We start from the raw sequence: 22,499 nt of genomic DNA, 5'->3' as shown, positions 1-22,499 counted from the left end.
ACTGTCCTGGAAGTTACTCTGCAGGCCTCAGACTTAGGGATCTGCCTGTCTGTGCCTCCAAAGTTCTGAGATTAAAGGCCAGTTCTACGCGTATGTCCAGCCTAATTGATATTTATATAAATAAGTCTAGCAATCTTTCTATTCTGGATGAGGATCTTACACTTTCACCAGGCAGGCTCTATTAGCCTCAGATAATAAAGTATTTTCTTGGGCAATACATTTGTCTTAGTTTGGGTTTGTCTTAGTCAGGGTTTCTATTCCTGCACAAACATCATGACCAAGAAGCAAGTTGGGGAGGAAAGGGTTTATTGAGCTTATACTTCCATGCTGCAGTTCATCACTAAAGGAAGTCAGGACTGGAACTCAAGCAGGTCAGGAAGCAGGAGCTGATGCAGAGGCCATGGAGGGATGTTTCTTACTGGCTTGCTTCCCCTGGCGTGCTCAGCCTGCTCTCTTATAGAACCCAAGAACACCAGCCCAAAGGTGGTACCACCCACAAGGAGCCCTCACTACTTGATCACTAATTGAGAAAATGCCCCACAACTGGATCTCATGGAGGCACTTCCCCAACTGAAGCTCCTTTCTCTGTGATAACTCCAGCCTGTGTCAAGTTGACACACAAAACTAGCCAGTACAATTGACCCCTTGTCAACTTGACACAAACACATCACTATTAAGCCTCAACCCTTACTTTCTTATTCATCACCAAGATCTAAATTACTTCAAAAGTCTCAAAGTCTTTGCATATTAAAAGTTCAATCACCTTAAAATGTCTAATATCTTTAAAATTCAAAGTCTTTTAACTGTGGGCTCCACTAAAATACTTTCTTCCTTCAAGAGGGAAACATATCAGGGCACAGTCACAACCAAAAGCAAAACTCAAACTCCAATGATTCAATGCCTGGGATCCAACTCAAAATCTTCCGGGCTCCTCCAAGGGCATGGGTCACTTCTCCAGCTCTGCCCTTTGTAGCACACAGCTTGTCTTCTAGGCTCCAGCTGCCTGTACTCCACTGCTGCTGCTGTTCTTGGTGGTCATCTCATGGCACTGGCATCTCCAAAATGCTGCTATCTTCCACTGTAATTAGGCTTCACCAATAGCCTCCCATAGGCTCTCTTCATGGTGACAAGCCTCTGCTCCTATACATGACCCCTTCAAGTCCTGGGCCATCAATTGCAACTGAGGCTACACCTTCACCAATGGCCTTCCATGGCCTCTCACTGTGCAAAGAGTCTCAGCTGCTCTTCAAGACCCCTTCATGCCTTCAAAACCATTACCATCTGGGTGACTCTTATACAGTTCCAAAGTCCAGCCACAGCACAAAATACAACTGTGGCTATCTCTGGAACACACTCTCTGTGCTCTCAGAAAACACTTCCAAGAAGATTTCATCTCAGTGATGCTGGTCTCTTCTTAATCACCACTAATTTCTTAGCTTCAGCTAACCAGCATCAATAGTCCCAGTAACACAAAGGTTTGCTTTAGTGGTTCTGGTATCTTGTTACTCACAGCTGATTCTTCAGCACCAGCTAACTAAAACCACAGAATCTTCACATTCAAAACATGGCCACTGTAAGTCTTTAATCTTCCCTCTGAAATTTCACAAGCCAGGCCTCCATCTTTTGCACTGTTCTTAACATTGTCTTCTAAGCTCCTACAGAACTTTACACCAAGCTCTTAATATTCTAATGGCTTTTCTAGCTCAAAGTTCCAAAGTCCTTCCACAGTCCTCCCCAAAACATGGTCAGGTTGTCACAGGAATACCCCACTATGCTGGTACCAATTTGTCTTAGTCAGGGTTTCTATTCCTGCACAAACATCATGACCAAGAAGCAAGTTGGGGAGGAAAGGGTTTATTCATCTTTTATTGCTGTTTATCACCAAAAGAGGTCAGGAAGCAGGAGCTGATGCAGAGGCCATGGAAGGATGTTTCTTACTGGCTTGCTTCCCCTGGCTTGCTCAGCCTGCTCTCTTATAGAACCCAAGTGCACCAGCCCAAAGGTGGTACCACCCACAAGGGGTCCTCCCCCTTGATCACTAATTGAGAAAATGCCCCACGGCTGGATCTCATGGAGGCACTTCCCCAACTAAAGCTCCTTTCTCTGTGATAACTCCAGCCTGTGCCAAGTTGACACACAAAACTAGCCAGTACAGGGTTTTATTGCTGTGAAGAGACACCATGGTCATGGCAACTCTTATAAAGGAAACTATTTAACTGGGGCTGGGTTACAGTTTCAAAGGTTTAGTCCATCGTCATTATGGCGGGAAGCATGGCAGGGTGCAGGCAGATGTGCTGCTGGAGAAGAAGCTGAGAGGTCTACATCTAGATCCACAGCCAGCAGAAGGAGACTGTGTGCCACACTGGGTGTAGCTTGAGCATAAGCTACACTCCAAAGCCTGTCCTCACTATGACAAGCTCCTAATAGTCCAGTTCGCTGTGGGCCAAGCATTCACACACATGTATCTATTGGGGGGACATTCTTATTCAAATCATCACAATGGTCTATAATTCAGTCTTACTTGCTTTTTTTTTTTTTTTTCAATTGTGCAAAATGTTACAGGTTTAGGGATCATTTGGTAGGATCCCAGTTGAGGTCCCAGAACCTATATTTAAAAAGCAAGACATGGTCGAACACACTTACAATCCCAGTAATAAAGACAATGATCCCAGGGGTGTGATAATGGCCAATCAAGCCCAGGCCAGTGAAAAGTCTTGCCTCAAAACAAAAAAGTGGTCAGCATCAGATGAATGATACCTCAGGTCAACTTCTGGCCTCCACAAGCAAATTCACACATATGCATATGCATAAACCCTGGACACACACACACACACACACTTCAGTTTAGCCATTGAGAACTTGCTGAGTTGACTCTTTCGTTTCTTTTATATACTCCATCTTGTAGGGCTTGGGGGTTGCTGGGTTTGTGTTGTTAGTTTTAGTTTCCAAGATGATCTGAGGGCTGGAGATAGGACATGTTCCAAGCATGTCTTCCATACCTTCCATATTCCCTCACTTAGCATAACATCAGTCAAAGTCTTTCTCTTTCTGTTTTGCAGTGCTAAGCATTGAACCCAACGCTCCAAACATACTGGGTAAGCATTCTGCCACCCACCCACATAGGTACATCATCCTCAATCTGTGTGTGTGTGTGTGTGTGTGTGTGAGAGAGAGAGAGAGAGAGAGAGAGAGAGAGTATTTACAACACAGTTCACATGCATTTATGGAGGTCAGAGACTAGCTTTCATGAGTTGGTCCTCTCCTTCTGCCATGTGAGTTCTATCCATCAAATTTCAGTCACCAGTGTTAGCAGCAAATGTCCTTATCTGCTGACTACCCCACTGGCCCTACTTTGCCCAGGTTTGCTCTGAATTCACTCAGTAGTCCTTGGAGGGGGTGATACAACTTTGGCAGGGGATTACAGCCCCGCACCACCAGGCCCAGCTTCTCACCTTGCTAGTCTTCCTTTTGGATCTCAACATTTATTGAACATGCATTATGTGCTAAGTATAAGCGAAAGTACTGTCTTTTAAAATGTTATTTGTCATTATCACGAGTGTGCATGGCGTTGGGAGGCTAGAGGTGCCCTCAGGGTCAAGGAGCACATGCCACAGCTTGTGTATTGTGGAGATAGCTCTCTCCCTTTATCTTTGCACGGGCTCTACAGAGCTAACTCAGGCCTCCAGGCGCATGCTACTGGATGAGCCATCTCACTGGCCCTGAGCTAAAAGTTTTATCAGACAGCAAGCAAAATCCCAACTCAGAAGTGTTCAATTCAATAAATCTTGTTGGTAATGTTCAGGTGGTTTGAAAAGAAATGGCCCCCACAGATAGCAATAGAACTCTAGACCAAACACAATACAAATCAAACACCTGTTTTAGTCAGCGTTTATATTCTTGCACAAAACATCCTGACCAAGAAGCAAGCTAGGGAGGAAAGGGTTAATTCAGCTTATACTCCCACATTGCTGTTCATCAACAAAGCAAGTCAGGACTGGAACTCACACAGGACAGGAACCTGGAGGCAGGAACTGATGCAGAGGCCATGGAAGGATGCTACTTACTGGCTTGATTCCCTTGACTTGTGCAGCCTACTTTCTTACAAAACTCAGGACTATCAGCCCAGGGATAGCACCAACCACAATGGGCCCTTTATTCTAGATCACTAATTGAGAAAATGCCTTACAGCTGGATCTCATAGAGGCTGTAAGGCATCTCATTTCCTCAAGGAAGATTTCTATCTCTGTGATAACTCCAGCTTGTGTCAAGTTGACACACAAAACCAGCCAGTACAACACCCATGATTCTATCGTAAAACAAACAAATGATTGATTGATTGATTGATTGATTGAATGAATAAGTAAACAGGAACAAACTAACAACTCTGTCTCTTAAGGTGCTGGAGCACCTTGGTCAGTGTGGACTGCCCATGCTAACTTCCTTCTGAGGGGTGCAGAATGTATTGGGCTTGCGGCACATTCCTTTAATCTAACACATGGCAAGTGAAAAGATGGAGGATTGGGAATTCAAGGCTGCCTTTGGCTAAGTAGCAGGTTCGAGGACAACCAGGGCTATGTAAAAACTTTTGTTCAAAAGAACAAAAACAAGTGAGACATGGTGGTGCATGCCTTTCATCCCAGCACTCAGTAGACAGAGACCTGCGCATCTCTCAGGCCAGCCTGGTCTACTGAATGAGTTCCAGGACAGCCCTACCTCAGAAAAACAAAAGCAAACAAACAAACAAAGTGGAGAATGTAAAGGGAGGGAAAGGAATGAGTAGCAGAGAAGTCAGACAAGCCCTGCTTTGACCAAGCGAACAAGTTAACAGCAGCTTCGACTGGTCATAGGTCATGCTGATGTAGTGTATTCTTGATTAAACAGGGAAAGGAAGGCATTTTACCTGAGGGCTTTGCTCTCCCCAGGTCTCCAATGTAGTCATAAGAAAAACAATGGCCTAACCCCAGTTCAGGAACATTATACAAAATACCTGACCTGTACACCTCAAAACTGTCCTGGTCATCAAAACTAAGGAATGTCTGAGAGACTGTCAAAACAAGAAGGCCCTAAGCAAACATGACTGACTAGACATGATGTGGCCTCTTGGTGGAGTTCTGGAAAAGAAAAAGGAAACTAAGCAAATTTACCCTTAGTATAGATTACAGTTAATAATAATTAACATTAATTTTGATGAATGTAAGATGTTACTATTAGGCTAACCTGGGTGTAAGATAGCACGATGTTTTCTGTATTTTGCTTCTGATAAATTGATTCTGTATTGTAAAAGTTTAGTTAACCCACCTAAGGCTGCACACCTGTGATTCCAGCCCCTGGAAAGGAAAACCAGAAGTTCAGTCATCTTTGAGTGTAGGAGTTCAAGACTGTTCTGGGCTATTTGAAAAAAAGAAAGACCTCAACAAAAGAAAGACCTTGAGGAGCATAAAGTTTATGGGATTAAATAGGAGTGTATTCAAAAAACCATTTACTTTGATGGAGAATCCTGGCGGTGTTGTTTGCTGTGATAGAGCATTAGTTGTTGCTTTTCTGGAACAGGTGAGTCTCCAAGACAAAGGAGGAAACATTTGCACTGGGGTTTAAGAGGAAAAAATAGCAGCTGGTTGCCCATCGAGGGGAAGAGAAAGAACTGTTTCTCTCCTTTAGTTTTTGTCTAAATAATGCTACCAAGTGAGGGCAGATTTGTCATCTCCATTTTGAAATGGGTTTTTGGCCCGGCCTGGCCACTGTTGTTCTGTATTGCTTTGTGCTGAGGCCTGTAGATTACATCACACCGAGCTAGAGATGCTGGAAGGAGACTGCAACAAGCTAGATTCCCAGGGTGGGAATGGCTTCTCCCCAGGCCAAAGGGGGACACACTTAACAAGCTCTTCAGTCTTCTCTGGGGCATGGAGGATCTTGAGAGGTACTCCACTCAAGGGGAGGACTGTGTGCAATGCTCTTCCGGCAGGCCAAACTCTCAAAACAAGTGGATTGAAGGGAAAGGACTTTATCATTTCTGGGCAGTTGATATCCCTGTAGCTCTTTTGACAGTCCCCAAAGCCTCCTGCTCGCTTCAGGCAAGGCTGGGGGACCCTTGGACATTTTGCCAGTTCCTGTTGAAATCTATGATTCCCCATTTGGCAGTGGGTCCCACTCCAATCCAACTCAGAAGACACAGGGGTGTGGCGAGTGGTTCTTCCTTGTCCGTATCAACGAAGATCAAAGTAGCCATCTTGGATTACTCCAGTATTCTGCCTGTCTTGCTGTCTGGAACTTATGAGTTCATGAGAGCCTGACTTTTGAGTTGTGGGGCTTAGAAGTGCATTCCACCAAGTCTGGCTTCATCTGTTTCTTCTGAATGGGTTTTGGTGTTTTTAAGGTTTGTGTTTGTTTTGCTTTGCTTCTGCAACTCCTTGTTTAGCCCAAGTTGGCCTATTCCCAACAACTTTATTGCCTTACCCACAGTATATGCTGGGATATCAGATATGTTACATGATGACCGGCTTGACGTTGGTTATAGAACTCCAGTCCTTTGCCCAGTTCTTTTTCCTGTTATTAGAAGATGGATGAGGGCTGGGATGACTCAGCAATGGGGTGTGTGTGTGTGATAAGAAAGAAATCCTAGGTTCAAAGCCAGCACTGTTAAAAAAAAAATAAATAAAAGACAGCAAGGTAGATAGTAGCAGAAAGGACCTCAGAGTGTAGTCTATGATTTTGATAATTTTCTTTTGCTATAATTTTGCCTGTGTGTGTTTCTGTGTGTGTGTGTGTATACATGTGCATATGCGCATGCACACACAATTCTCTAAATGCCCAAGTAGACCAGAGAACAAAGACAGGTATCTTGCTCATTCCCCTGAGACAGGGTCTCCCACTGAGCCCCTGAACTCCTGTCTCTCCCTGCACTTTTCCTCTCCAGCCCCTTCACTAGGGTCATGCCTGATGTTTTTGTGTAACTGCTGGGGTTCAGCTCAGGGCCTCACACCCACTTATTTACCCATTCCCCTATGATTTTGTTCTTTTTCAAACAATTAAATTATTTTCTTAAATTAAAAAAAGTGTGTGTGTGTGTGTGTGTGTGTGTTTTGCTTGAATATATTGTGCATCATGATGTGCAGGTCAGGAATTCAGAAAAGGGACTCAGGTCCTCTGGAGCGGAAGTCACAGAAGGTTGTGAGCCACCATGTGAGTGCTGGAGATGGAATCTGGGTCCTCTGGGAGAGCAGCTCCTGCTTTTAACCGTTGATCCATCTCTCCAGCCCTTGTGATTTCATTCTTGTTAAAAATGTCTGAAATAAAGCTCAAACCCTTTGTTGCCAAAGATTTTATTTGTTTGTTTGTTTTCAACTCTCACTATTTAGCCCAAGTTCACCTCAAACTCATAGCAACCCTCCTGCCTTAGCCCCTATGGTGTTGGGATTACTTAAGCACTTCCAACACACTGTCAAATTCTTAAAGTGTTGATCTCTTTCAGAGTTTCTTCATCTTGCACCATTTAAGGATGGATAATTACCTTCTGTGTTGACTGTCCTGTCTATTTTAAAAAATGTTTATCATCACTCTTGACCTCTACCAACTAGAGACAGTTGAATCCCCTAATTGTGACAGCCAAAAGTGCCTCTGCCGATTGTCCCTGGGGACAGTGGAGTAAACCACTGTGCACACTGAGAACTTAACTGTGGGCCCTAAAGACAAGTGTTGGTTGCTACAGAGAAGCAAACACTCTGAAACCCTTGGATGGTACTTTTCCTGGCACTTAAGATGGCAAGATCCTCTCAGCATGTGGTGTAGCCTGTAAGTTCAGTCCAGCATTTAGACCAGCTTGGGTGAAATGCCAGAAGCCAAATGCAATGTATTTCCTGTTGAATTTCATTCATCCATTCTCAAATATTTATTGAAGGAATTCTATGTATCAAGTTCTGGGGACCTGATGACGATGAAGAGACCTAGGGTTTTTTTTTTGTTTTTTGTTTTTTTGTGTTTTGTTTTTCTGAGGAGAACCTTGGCCTAAATTCTACTGTATATCCCCAAACACGAACATGGAAGGTTTCATTTGCCTGTGACTCTGACTCTGAGGTAAATGTCCCTATTAATTTTCCTTCAAGGATCATATGTTGATACTGACCCTATATATGCCCTCCCCCCCACTGTCTAGATAGTCCTTATTACAGAGCTTGGTATAATCACGGTTCCTGAGATAAAAGAAGGATTGGACTGGCTGGATGCTTGGTCTACTGTCCTCCAAGAGTTGTTACCTAGTTTGATATTTCCCCCTGATTCTTACCTGCAGGTTGCAGCCAGGAGAGGAATGTTAAAGCTAGGAAGTTGAACATTTTTGCTGAATTTCTTTCCTTCACACTGCATTGGGAAATCCTCCTGTTCAGGTGCTTGCAGCACTGGCTGAATCAGAGCATGTGTACCTCTCTCGGCTCCTGTGACTGTATCATTAAACAGTTGAGTTGCACTTTTGTGGGCAAACTTTACTTAATTTAGTTTTTCTGTCAATGAGACTTGTTAGGCTGCTGATTTTCTTCATCTTTGCTAAGGCTTTATCTTTTTAAATTGTTTTGTTTTTGTTTTTTGAGACACAGTTTTTCTGTGTAGCTAGCCCTGGCTATCCTGGAACTTGATTTATAGACCAGACTGGCCTCATGCTCAGAGATATGCCTACTTTTGCCTCCCAAGTGATGGGATTAAATGTGTGTGTGTGTGTGTGCCTTTAATAAAATGTAATTAAAGCGATGCTCAACTTGCCAAGACCTTCCATATAACTTTATTTACAAAAGAAGAGGTTCCTACTGTTAAACCTAAGGTCTTTGTTTTTGGTGCAGAAAATATGGCTACTATACACATTGTCCCTTACAGTTTTGCTGAGGGCTCCTCAGCCTTGGCTACCCACTGCAAACAGGCAGCAAACATAGCTTAGACCTGGTTCTGAATATGTCAAGTCTAAAATTAGTAGGAAAAAAATTCTTAAAGGTGCCATATATTTTTGGATCTCATTGGTAAAATATAGTTGGTATTTCATTCTATTCTATTCTTGTTTTATTTCTTCAGATAGGATGTTGACATGCAGTGCTGGCCTGGCCCTTAATATATTGACCGGGCTGGGCTCAAACATCTAGTAAGCCTTTGCATTTATTTACCAAGAGCTGGGATCACAGGCCTAGTGCACCAAATTTGATCTCCTCTGATATCTTTTTGCACGTTACTTTTCTTCTTTTGGCATTAGGGATTGAACCCAGGGCTCTGGGTTTGCTAAGTGTTCCGTTTATCAACAAGCCTCACTCCCCTTCCTATTGTCCACTTTGATGGATTCTGTCTGGCTTTTTTTTTTTTCCCCAAGAGCTGCATTTCTATGTAAGCTCCCTACCTTCTCACTCCGTTGTAAGAAGATCCCTGGTTAGAAATTGGGGGCTGGAGAGATGACTCAGTGGTTAAGAGCATAGACTGTTCTTCCAAGGGTCCTGAGTTCAAATCCCAGCACCCATATGGTGGCTCACAACCATCTGTAATGGGACATGATGCTCTCTTCTGGAGTGTCTGAAGACAGCTACAGTGTACTTATATGTAGTAAATAAATAGATCAAAAAAAAAAAAAAAGAAATTAGAATCTGGAGACCTGCTGTGAAGTTAGTCAACTCTGAAAACCTTTGGCTCTGTGCAAGGTTTCTTAGTATTGTGTACATGGTTGGGGAAGCAGATATTACTTTAAAAAAATATATATATACATACATATATATTTAAAAATTTAAAAATTAAAATATAATTGCATAATTTCTCCCTTCCCTTTCCAACCCCATACCTTCTCACTCCGTTGTAAGAAGATCCCTGGTTAGAAATTGGGGGCTGGAGAGATGACTCAGTGGTTAAGAGCATGGACTGTTCTTCCAAGAGTCCTGAGTTCAAATCCCAGCACCCATATGGTGGCTCACAACCATCTGTAATGGGACATGATGCTCTCTTCTGGAGTGTCTGAAGACAGCTACAGTGTACTTATATGTAGTAAATAAATAGATCAAAAAAAATTAGCATCTGGAGACCTGCTGTGAAGTTAGTCAACTCTGAAAACCTTTGGCTCTGTGCAAGGTTTCTTAGTATTGTCTACATGGTTGGGGAAGCAGATATTACTTTAAAATATATATATATACATATATATTAAAAAAAATTAAAAATTAAAATATAATTGCATAATTTCTCCCTTCCCTTTCCAACCCTATACATATATATGCGTGTGTGTGTGTGTGTGTGTGTGTGTGTGTGTGTGTGTGTATATCCCTCCCTGGCTCCCTGTCAAATTCATAGCTTCTTAATTGTTATCGTTACATATAAGTGTATAAACACATAACTACAGCCTGCCGAGCCTCTGTAGTGTTGCTCATATGATATGCTTTCAGGACTGAGCATTTGGACTTGCTCAGTGGGCTTATCCCCGGAGACCACTAACTTTCCCTCTCTCCGGAGTCCTTAGTTGCCTGTGGTCTTCTGTCTAGGGGTGTGAGCCTGTGACATTTCTCCCTTCCATGATAGTTTATCTAGCATGTTGTTGGGATATCGTGGTGTTGCTTCCCTGTCATTTCTAGAAGTTGTCACAGCTGACTTCTCAGTCTTCTGAATTTTACAGGCTGTGCTTTCGACGTCCTCTCCCAGCGTCTACACGGCTGGACTGTTATGTAAGCTGCATGGTGAGGACAGCATGGGCACACGAGGCTCTGTCTCCGAAACAAAACAAAGAAAGTAATAATAATAATAATAATAATAATAATAATAATAAAGAGGCCCGGCAGATGAATCAACAGGTAAAGGTACTTGCCAAAAAGCTTGTCAATCCACAGAACCGACACCATGGAAGGAGAAAACCCACTTCACAAACTGTCCTCTGACTTATTAATGCAGTCTGTGACAGCTGCATGCGTCCCTCCCCCAACAAATAAATAAACATACATATGGCAGTTGTTGTTGTTTAAAAAAAAACCAAAAAAACCATCAGTTCTTTCCTGAATGGGAAACAGGTAGGACGAGTAGAGAGCAAGGGGCACATCACGAGGGAGGTTCTTGCTACAAAGCAGGGAGAGGTTGGGGACTATGACAGTGACATGGACAACGTGAATGGAGCTTCAGGATCTGTTGCACCGCTGTTTGGCGGTGAGAAGCAGGAGGGCTAGGTTTCTGGGGTGACCTGGGGTTGAAGGCAGGGCTTCTTACTGAAGTCCTGGGGCGCGTGGCTCAGGCTGTGTCCTGTGGAATGTAAACTGGAGCTATCCAGTGGGCAGTGTGGTGAGTGGCTTGAAGGAGAAAATTCTGGGTTAGATTCTTAGCAATGAAAGTTGAAGTTTACTCAAGGACACCCTACAACCTCATGCCCACGGCAGAAAGCATGAGATTGGTTTACCATAGAAACAAATACTTAAGAGATATTTCTTTTTTTTAAATATTTTATTTTCTATATTCTTTACATTCCAAATGATTTCCCCTTTCCCGGATTCCCCCCCCCCCCAATATGTCCCATAAACCTTCTTCTCTCCATCCATTCTCCAATCACCTCCCTCCTTTTTCTCTGTCCTTATATTCCCTTCCAATGCTAGATCAATCCTTTCCAGGATCAGGACCCTCTCCATACTTCTTCATGGGAGTCATTTGTTATGCAATTTGTGCCTTGGGTATTCAGGGCTTCTGGGCTAATTAATATCCACTTATCAAAGATTGCATTCCATGTGTATTCTTTTGTGATTAGGTTACCTCACTTAGGATGATATTTTCCAGATCAAATCATTTGCCTAAAAATTTTGTGAATTCATTGTTTCTAATTGCTGAGTAGTATTCCATTGTGTAAATATACCACATTTTCTGTATCCATTCCTACTTTGAGGGGAATCTGGGTTCTTTCCAGCTTCTGGCTATTATAAATAAGGCTGCTATGAATATAATGGAGCATGTGTCTTTATTGCATGCCAGGGAATCCTTTGGGTATATGCCCAGGAGAGGTATAGCAGGATCCTCTGGAAGTCTCATGCCTAGTTTTCTGAGGAACCGCCAGACTGATTTCCAAAGTGGTTGTACCATCTTACAGCCCCACCAGCAGTGGAGGAGTGTTCCTCTTTCTCCACATCCTCGCCAACACCTGCTGTCTCCTGAGTTTTTGACCTTAGCCATTCTGACTGGTGTTTAAGAGATATTTCTAATAATTTGATATTGAGATGGAATGAACAGAATAATATAGATAACAAAAAGTGTATATCAAGGAAAAGCCAGCTGGTATAGATGGACTGAGTGAAGTTCACTTTCGACCAGTTTACCCTATCCCAGAAGAGTGCTCTGTAAAGTCCACTAGGGCCACAAATTTGGGACTGCGTTGGGATAGTGTTTTTCCTTTCATTTTTCATTTATTTTTTAAATTGAAAACATGTGAAGAAGGACGAACCATCCTTTCTTAGTCATCCCCCACCCACACCGCCTATGTCCCCCTCCCCTTTTGCTATACTCTGGGATTAACACTGCGTGGTCCCCTACACAAATGAGGCTGGCTGGTGTGGTCAGCCTGAGCCCTGCTGTGCAACCACGTCTGGAATTCCGGTAAGTTGGCAACACTGGAGCACAAAGGCAGCAACAATGAGAAGAACCCTTCAGTGCCGAAAGGAATGTTTAGATCCCTGGATCGCCACTGTGAAAGGACACACACACACACACACACACACACACACACACACACGCACGCACACGCACAGGTCGAGGCTCTTTGCAACTTGGGGGTTGGGGGGGCGGGATGACCATGCAGCCTGGCTCTGGAAGGCTTCTAACCTTCATGACCCTAGGGCACTCCTGTACCGTCTTTCTGGGACAGGCATAAATCACAAATTAAGACTGGAGAGAAGCATCGCGCCCCCTTACCAATCCCCACCTGTTGTCTCCTTTTCACATCAACCCTCCTCCCTCGGGTCCCCAATCCTCCCTCCTCCTGGGTGCCCGCAGAGTAGGAAACTTTGGCCAAAGCATCTAACTTCAATTTCCCTGTCCAGACATTGTTTTCACAAACCTGCTGGTTTTAAGTCTTAAGTTTTTAGTGCCTGATTTGTCTTCTAAAAGCAGCACCATCCTATCCCCAAGGTTTGCCCACCTAAGCCACGATACACAAACTGTTGTGGTCAGCAGAGCTTCAGACTATACTTGCAGGGTGGAGAAGAGGAGGGCAGTGACTCGCAGGCTGTCGCTCCAGGGAGGGAAGGCTGAGGCACCCTGCTTGGTCACCACGTGGATAGCCGCCTTCCTACATCACAGCCCTTTTAGCCCGAGGAAAATGACTCCTTGGACTAGGACTCTACGGACCTGCTACAGCTGCCGAGGCAGAAGATTCTGGGACGATCCGAGGCTGAGAAACAGCCCCATCCTTCCGTGGGGCTCCTAGTACAACCAACTGCACCGTCTAGCTAGTCCCCGCGCTGAGGAGCTGAGGACCGAGGTCTGAAGGGCTCGTGTAAGGTCCACCCACCCTCTTAAGAGGGTTGTGTCTCAGTTAACAGGTCCAGTGTGGCCCCCGAGGGGGAACAGTGGAGTTCCTCCAAATTCCTGCGGTTTCTCTCACGGAGAGAACCACCCCTCCCCCAAGTTATGTTTTAAGGTGAACAAAACTATAGAAGTCGCTGTCTGGCGTGACTGACACCTGACGCTCGGGGAGCCAGATAGTTATCGCTTCCACAGCAATGATAGTATCTCCTATCTGTAAAAACACAAGCTACCCCATCTCAGTAGTCTGCACCCAGTCAGGAGGAGGAGGGCCCCGAGGCGGCTTAGCAAGTTCACGCCGAGGCTCGGAGGTCAGGCATCTTGGCTCTGTCCAGCCTTTCTCTGGCCTTCCCTCCCTCCCTCCCTCCCTCCCTCCCTCCCTCCCTCCCTCCCTCCCTCCCTCCCTCCCTCCCTCCCTCTCTCCCTCCTTCCCTTCTTTTTGATACGGTTTCTCTCTGCATAGCCCTGGCTGTCCTGGAACTGTATGGACCAGGTTAGCCCCAAACTCAGAGATCCACTTTTCTCTGCCTCCCGAGGGTTGAGACGAAAGACCTGCACCAACAAACCTCGACGCTTTCTTTCCTTCTCCCTTCTCCCCAACCCCCGCCACCTTTCCTTGCTTTCCCTTCCCCTCTCCTCGTCTCTTGCTTTTCTTTCCCTTTTCATCTTTTATTTTTCTAAAATAAAAGTCGCCTCTGGTAACTACCCCACCCCCCCATTTCCCATTCCTTTCCACCGGCGATAAAGTTCTGAAGTTTGTGTCCGTGGCAGATTTCTCCGTTGCCCGTCTAGCCATCCCTCTGAGCGGCGAGAACAAGCCCTTGCTCGAGTGTGAGCGGCAGCGATTATTGTCAGTGATTGAATAGGACCGTGGAGTGTGTGTGTGCTTGTGCGAGCGAGGGGGTGTGTGCTCGCCAGCCTGTGAGGCACTTTTGTGTTTCCCGGAGCCCGTGCTCCTGGGTGAGAGCATGCACAAGCGTGCGCGCGTGTCGAGTGTGCATGTGCGATCGCGCAAGTGTTCGAGTGCCCACTCCTCCCAGAGTCGCAAAGTGCAGGGGGCGGGCCGGGCAGCAGGGGGCCTGGCCCACTGGATTCCCGCATGCTAGTTCCGGGGCGGTCTGGGCTAGAGGGCTTTATGCACTGTCTGGAGGGTGGGGACTGGCGCGGGTAGAAAACGGGATGCCTCAGGCGTCGGGGCGGGCTTTCTGCCTCTAGGATCCATCCGGTGGTGCTGAGCAAGACTCCTGTTCCGGAGCGGAATAACCTGCCTGTGCCCGCTGCGACGCGCGCCCACCTCCCGGGGAAGGAACGGCGAGGCCCGGAGCCGTCTCCGCGATGGAGCGCGGGGCCGCGGCGGCGGCATGGATGCTGCTGCTGGCGATCGCTGCCTGCCTGGGGCCAGTCAGTGGCCAAGGTAAGCGACCACCTGCCTGCGCTACGCTACCCTAGTCGCTGCCGAGAGGAGCCGGGCGAGGGTGGGCGGCTGCGGAGCTGCTCCGGCTGAGCGCTCCGGTGACCCGAGGAGCGACGGCTGCAGCGCCACTGTTGTACTGATCGGGGAACGCGGTCGCACCGGCTTCGGTGACAGCTCGTCCCACGGCGGGCGACCGTGCCTTTGTTCCCACGGGAATTAATCCTGATCCCCAGCGCTTTTCAGGTTGGAACCTGGAGAATGAGGGTCTCCCGCGTGGGTCTGCAGCTTTCTTCTGGCTGGGGCGGGGCGGTCCTCCACGCGGCTCCCAGCGCAGCTTTCCACCTGCAGCGTCCGGCCGGCGCGGGAGATCCGATCCCATCGCGTGCCCGGGGCCGCCGGCCAGAGCCTCTTTCCATCAGTGGCGAAACTCTGTCCCGCGGTGACCCCCATGAGACCGCATCTCATGATACCGATCGTTTACGAGCCCAGATAAGGCCGGGAGGTGGGATTGGCAGAGGGAGCGGCTGATACACTAGAGTACTTTCTTGAAGGCTTTCCCTGTCCTACCCAGAGCGGGTGCTTTTGTGTTGATGAATAGAGCTGGTTAGCTGCGCCTGAGTTTTGGGGCTGGAATGCAGAAAGTTTCTAATGTGGCTACAAACTTTTTCAAGTTGTCCGGGAGTTAGTCTCTCCTCCCCCACCCCCCACCCCACCCCCCGCGAAACAGCAGGGAGAGAGAGGAAAGGGAGGAAATGATTTAGAATAGAAAACTGTAAGAGAAGAAAATGAAAGACAAGTTTGAAGGAATAGAGAAGACGGGAAAGCAAAGTGAGGGAGGAGGGAGGCAGAGAGAGGAGAGAGAGAGAGAGAGAGAGAGAGAGAGAGGAGAACCCGCGAGCTCTCTCCCTGGCTTTCGTTGCTAGGTAGCAGCCTGGAGCTGCGTGTGACCGACCACCAGACAGACAGAACGGACGCTGCTACCACCGCAGGGACTAATCTGTCTGTGGGGATGGGCCAGTCCCCCTTTCCCCTCCCGCTCTTTCCCGTCGGACAACTTAATTGCCCTACAATAAAAATGAAACCCCTATTGTTGTAGGATTAGTCAAAGCAATAAATTGATTTCCCTAGATCACATATTGGAGTTGATGGGTGACGACTGTGGAAGCCCCCATTTATAGAGGGGAGAGGGGAGGGCTTGTGGATGGGCCGCGGCATGTATTCAAATGGTTAATCTGCTTTCTTTCCTCAATTCTTAGCATAAGCTCCTTAGAGGGAATCAAGTAAGTAATTATACAGCAGCTCCAAGCGGCACCCATCTCAGACTTCCTGGGAAGTTTGGAAGCGCCTACAAATCCACCAGGCTTGCAAAAAATCTTCCGAAAAGGAGGGGTGGGTGGCAAGAAAGAGAAGATGTCTAACAGCTCTTCCTTTGAACACCTTTCTAAAGTATTGAAAACACAGAAAAGGGATTTAGTGTTATATTGTGTGTGTGTGGTAGGGAGAGTTCCCAGTGCTTAGGGTTATATATCATGCGCTAAATATAGCCCTAGGGTTTAGTGTACTTTTTTTTTTTTGTCCCTGTTTGGAAGGAAAGGTTGCTTACATTCTTGTGCTGATGTCCCTTTACCACCGGAACGTGCATTCTTCTCTCTGCTTTGGTGTCACCAAATACCACATACCTAGATTTCCCTAAGTTCTTCTTTTTTCTTCTTGTTTTTGTTTTTGTTTTTGGCGTTTTCGAGACAGGGTTTCTCTGTGTAGCCCTGGCTGTAAACCTCACTCTTAGACCAGGCTGGCCTCGAACTCAGAAATCTGCCTGCCTCTGCCTCCAAGTGCTGGGATTAAAGGCATGCACCACCACTGCCTGGCTCCTAAGTTCTTATTCATGTGAATTATGAAAAAAAAAGGGAAGCATTTTTTCAATATTTTAGCAGATAATGCAATAATTACCTAACATGGCTGAGGGCACACACATACATACATACATACATACATACATACATACATACATACATAATACTACATAAATACATTCATACACACATACGTACAACATGTGTATATGTTCTTCAGGCTTTTTAAATTTTATTGATTTTATTTTACATTTTTTTTCGAGACTGTTTCTTTGTAGCCCTGGCTGACCCAGAACTTGCTCTGTAGACTAGGTTGACCTGGAACTCAGATCTGCCTGCCTCTGTCTCCTGAGTGCTGGGATTAATGGTGTGCACTGCCCTGGCATTCTTCTGACTGACAAACTTGAGCCTGAGTCTAGCCATTTTTAGTTTTGCTATTATTATTATAATTTATTTATTTATTTATTTTATTTATTTATTTTATAAGCATAGCCCAGGCTGGCCTGAAGTTATGACTCAGGCTCTTTGTGATCTTCTGGTCTCAGCTTCTTGAGTCATGACTAAAGAGTGAGCTGCCAGAGCTGGCAAAACACCCAGGTTTTTAACTACAAAATTGGTACAGTAAGAGAACTCCAAGATTTATGACCATAAAAAGGTAAATCAGGTAAAATACTTAGCCCAGTATAAAGGTTATAGTGAAAATAAACTAGTGATTGTTCTGATATGTATTTATTAACATTTTTCAAATGCACGCAAAAATATTTTTTTTTTACCTTTATTCATGTGTGTGGGCGTGCACATGACATAGACATGTGGAGAGCAATGTGGATTCCATTCAAGTGGTCAGGCTTGGTGGTAAGCATTTATCTGGTGAGCATTTGGTCAGAGAAACCCTTAGAGGTTTTCTACTCACAGTTGTTTTAGGATTCCCTAGATCTTAGAATATATTCTGAAGTGATTTTTTTTCCCTTTCCTTTTTTATTTTTTTAAGACTCTGCTTCCCACTTTAAATTCTTTAATCCAATACCAATTTGGTTATGCCTTTTGTGATGATTATACCTGGAATGGGACCTGTAACAAGTAGGCTACCTATTTTCGTTCTAACTCCGGTCTCTGCAGCCTTGTTTGCTGTTGTGTTTATTTCAGAGTGGTATCCTCTTTCTAGGCTTGGAATTCTTTCTGGCTGTAAGAGGTTCTGCCTCGACTCTTCTCAGCCATCTGGGTTTGAAGGGAAAGGTCTTGGAGCTGTAGGGAACCTGGTATCTAAGCCTGTGTATTGTCTTTTACTGAGGGTGGTTAACCCAGCAGGGTGGAGGAAGGTCCTGGGAAGCCTGAAAGAAGGGCCCGCAGCTCCTGGCCTGAGGACATGCAGTGGTGATAGAGTCAGTTTCTCCTTGTTTATCTCCTTTTTTAGATGTCTCCACCCTCCTCGGTTGAGACTTTAGATTCCTTTCAGGTGTTCTACATTTATCGGATGAAGCCTTGAATACCAAGTAGATAACCTTGGTAGACTGGAACCAGATTAGATGTGCCAGTCAGTCCATAGAGCCAAGGCTCTCAATCTCCCCACAGACCCTGTGACTCTAAGACAGTTCCTCATGCTGTGGTGACCCCTACCATAAAACTGTGGTCGCTTCTACTTCATAACTGTTATGAATCTTAATGTAGATATATCTGATATAGAGGATAGCTGATATGGGACCCTTGTGAAAGAATCATTTGATCCTTCTGAAGGGGTCGCAGCCCACAGGTTGAGACACTGCCACAGAGGCATGGCAGACCAAAGAGGATCTATTTATAGCTTAAGAAAGCCTCAACACTTGAGCTTCCAGCTTAGTCCAGAACTTATGGCACATCAGTGCCCCCGTCCATCTTCAGATTCAATTTTTAAAATTCTTGTACCATTAGTGCATACTCCTGACTCTCTGGACTTTGTAGTGCAGACTGATACAAACTGGAGCTTTAGACTTAGACAAGATAATTTCTAGGTCCTGGCTAATAGACAAGCTAAGGCTTAGGTTCTGGCTAATCATTGTCTATAGATAAGCACCTTAAGAATACTGAAGTAATTTTAAATTATGTTTAAAAATATTGATACCAAGAACCCAGTTATTTTCCAGTATTATAAAAACATCGTCATACTGGCTTTGGCTATTAAGTTTCATTAGTTAGAATAGGGTAACAAGACATTATCGGGTACTTAGGAAATGTTCATTGTTTTCAACATTATGGTTCTAGGGATCAGACCTTGGGCCTGGGGCATGTTAGGCTTTGTTCTACTTCTGAGCTCTGTGTACCCCCAGCACACAAATTACTGAATTCAGATGTGATAGTCTTTTGTTTTTTTGAGACAAGTTCTCACTATGTAGCCTTGGCTAGCCTGGAGCCCACATGTGCCTCTGAGCTGGGATTAAGGGCACGTGTTGGAGTTTTGTCTTTTTTCCACAAAAGACAGGGTTTCTCTGTAATATCTTTGGCAGTCTTGGAACTCACTCTGTAGACCACGCTGGGCTCGAAATCACAGATCCACCTGCCTCTGTCTTCCAAGTGCTGGATTAAAGGCCACACTACCCCCCCTCTGGAATATTCTTTTAATCCTAGAATTTGGGAGGTGTAGGCAATGGAATCAAGAGTTCTTGTCTAGCGTATAATATTCTTATATATTAGCTATATAGGGGATTCCGAGTCAGCCTGGGCTACATGAGATCATCTTATATTTTACCCTCAAAAGTGGGGCAGGCAGAGAGGTTCTGAGTATGACTGTAGAACTACAAACCCAACAGATACAAAGCCCTGCTCTGGAATGGAGAAAATGAGGTTGAAGGAGCTCTCCTAACGGGGATGGTTTCCATGTTAACTTTGTGATCCTGAAGAGATAGATTGCTGCTACTGTGGTCCTCTTTCTAAGTACATAGTGACCTGGGGATGTGGTAGCCAGTGAAGGAGTCTGGATTCCATAATTAAAATGTCCTCCAGTTCCCCTCTATGGCTTTGCGATGGATGTCATTGCCTGGTTTCGGGTTACCCCTCCCAGGGCCTTTCTGGTGTAAGGAAGATTTGACGTGCTTCGGTGTCGGTTTTGGGTTTCTCTTTGAAAACGATTAGTAGTGGTTTGTCTTGAAATGCCAAGTTCGCTTTTGTGCCTCAATTTCTATAGAGGCCCACGAAAAGAAGTTGGCAACGTTTGGGATTTTGGATTAAGACTTTTAGTTTGAACCTCATGTATCTTTCCTTATTGTCCAGGAAATCCAGTGTAACTGCTTGAGGTGCCATGGCTCGCTCACTTTTCTTGTCTGTAAAATGGGCTCACAAGTACTTCCCAGAACAGTTAGAGTAAATTAGAATGAGAATAGCTTACAGTGTCTATCAGCATTAATTAATTAATTAATTTTGTTTTGTTTTGGTTTTTTTTGAGACAGGGTTTCTCTGTGTATCCCTCGGCTGTCCTGGAACTCACTCTGTAGACCAGACTGGCCTTGAACTCAGAAATCCGCCTGCCTCTGCCTCCCAAGTGCTAGGATTAAAGGCATGAGCCACCACTGCCCTGCTAGCATTAATTAATTTATTTAGTTTTTAAAGATTTATTTATTTATTTTATATATAAGTACGCTGCAGCTGTCTTCAGACACACCGTAAGAGGGCATCAGATCCCATTACAGATGGCTGTGAGCCACCATGTGGTTGCTGGGATTTGAATTCAAGACCTCTGGAAAAGCAATCAGTGCTCTTAACCATCTCTCCAGCCTAATATGTTTTTAATAGAATCTGACTTTACAGCTAAGTGGTAGAATGTTGGATTGCATGCCCAAAAGCCTTGGTGTTGATCCACTACCAAAAGAAATCAATAAAACTTCTGACACTGGCTAGAAATAACGACTCAACAAATTTTTCAGGAATTGTATTGATAGAAACCTGTGTTAAACTGATTGAAGTCAAGGGAAGTTGAGATCCTTCAGTGAAAAAACGCACAGATATTTGTCTAATGTATTTGAGGTTTCCATATCTGAAGAAATAACCAAACACTGGCAATTTCATTTAGTTCAACCTTCTAGGAAACACTGTCATACCAGTTCTGATCCTGGGGTGACTCCATTTTCAGACATGTTCACTTAGTGTAAAATGACTCACTGGCTTTGCAGCTGCATCCTGTCATGTCAGATCCATAGGGAAACAGAAAACATCGTTAACAGAAGTCTCAGTTGCAATTCAATGGCTTTGCTCAATCATAAGCTCATTGGACAAATTAATCACCGTATTCAGAGGGTAGAAGTGTTTCTATATAGGCTGGGCTCTGCCACATACTTGGTCCCAAAGTGTGGGCTTTCGAGGGAGATTGGGCTGGGGCTGTGAAGACAATGGTGACCACGGGCTGAACTGTAAATCAGATATAAAACCTTATCAGACAAAACCCACTAATGACACTCTTTTCATTTTGTATGTGAGGACAGATTGGAAAGACATGGAAATCTGTCATCAAGAACTGGCAGTCCAGTCCTGAGCTAACTCAATGAGCTGAAAGGAGGAAAGTATTAGAAACATTTTATGTTCCTGGAATCATGTTGCAACTTTTAAAGTTGTTATTATCATTATTACAGCCATGGCCATGCCAAAGATTAAATCTATAGGCTCATGAGCACCAGACAAGGACTTTACCACACAGCCACAACCCCAACCCCAACCCCAACTCCAACCCCACTTTTCAGGTTTAGAACGAGGGATGGAAAATCTCTCTCTCTCTCTCTCTCTCTCTCTCAGATAGGGTTTCCCTGTATATCCCTAGCTGTCCTGGAACTTGCTCTATAGACTAGGCTGACCTGGAACTCACAGATCCATCTGCCTCTGCCTCCCAAGTGCTATGAGTAAAGTTGGGTGCCACCACCCAACCCCAAGTAAAGTTTTCTTATTTGGAGAACCGTGGAGAGGAGAGTCTGGGAGAATGAGTTTTGAGATGAAAGCATGGGGCTCCTCAGTCCACTGTAGGGCTTCAACTTACTTCGGTGTCTTTTCTGGTTGACTTCATTTGTTTATGATTCTAGGACCTGGACTCTTTTCCAAACTCTTGGTCAGATTATGGGAAAGAGAAGCATCTGGAAACAGGTTAAGATTTCTGTAGAGACCTTAGTGTATGTGAAGGAGTCTCTAGCACTTATGTCAGGGACATAAATGAAGAAATTTTTTTGCTTCCCAAATAAATGCAGTTTATTTTGATGATTACTTTATTAGTCTTTAACTTAAATCTTTATAGCAGTTGCTAAGAAAACAGAGACATTCTCATTCTAAAGTACGATGGTTGCGTCTGTTAAAAGAACAGCAACAAAACCTGTCTCTCCCAGAAAATTATAGCAAGACAACGTGCAGTTTTCACTCTGAGATCTCAGTGTGTTTGGTCATGAGTCCTTAGATCATCCTGGAGCCCGAGGACATAAAAAACAGTGAGAAATGGAGAAAAGAAGGAAAATGTAATTACCATTCTGTGCATTGAAAAGTCAAGCCGCTGTTACCATGGATACGATGGCTTGTTTACTGGCAATGGATCTCTGGGATGCCGAGTTTGTAAGCAGTAACTGGAGTTCTTTCAAGCATACGTACCTTCAGCCGGTAACGTGAGGATTCCTCGTAACTTTGAAAAGAAGCTTTTATCGCTTGTTACTGATGCACATAAAGCAGAAGTGCTTGTACTTTGAGAGTCCAAGTGGTGCCGAAACCTGAAAGAGATGGAGAGTAACAATCTGGTTAAG

The 22,499-nt window shown here is 44.8% G+C and overlaps 1 protein-coding gene across 1 annotated transcript in view; it reads left to right on the top strand.

The window, feature by feature from the left end:
* The first annotated feature begins 14,781 nt into the window (after positions 1–14,781).
* Positions 14,782–22,499, top strand: part of Lrp2 (LDL receptor related protein 2) — a 163,093-nt gene continuing 155,375 nt past the window's right edge. Inside the window, exon 1 of the mRNA XM_052182629.1 lies at positions 14,782–14,908. Coding sequence (XP_052038589.1) covers positions 14,830–14,908 — 79 coding nt within the window. The 5' untranslated portion in view covers positions 14,782–14,829. The remainder of the gene's footprint in view (positions 14,909–22,499) is intronic.

The sequence above is a fragment of the Apodemus sylvaticus genome, chromosome 5 (genome assembly GCF_947179515.1).
Source record: "Apodemus sylvaticus chromosome 5, mApoSyl1.1, whole genome shotgun sequence".
In the NCBI taxonomy this organism is placed as follows: domain Eukaryota; kingdom Metazoa; phylum Chordata; class Mammalia; order Rodentia; family Muridae; genus Apodemus; species Apodemus sylvaticus.
This window is presented reverse-complemented; position numbering and strand designations above follow the sequence as displayed.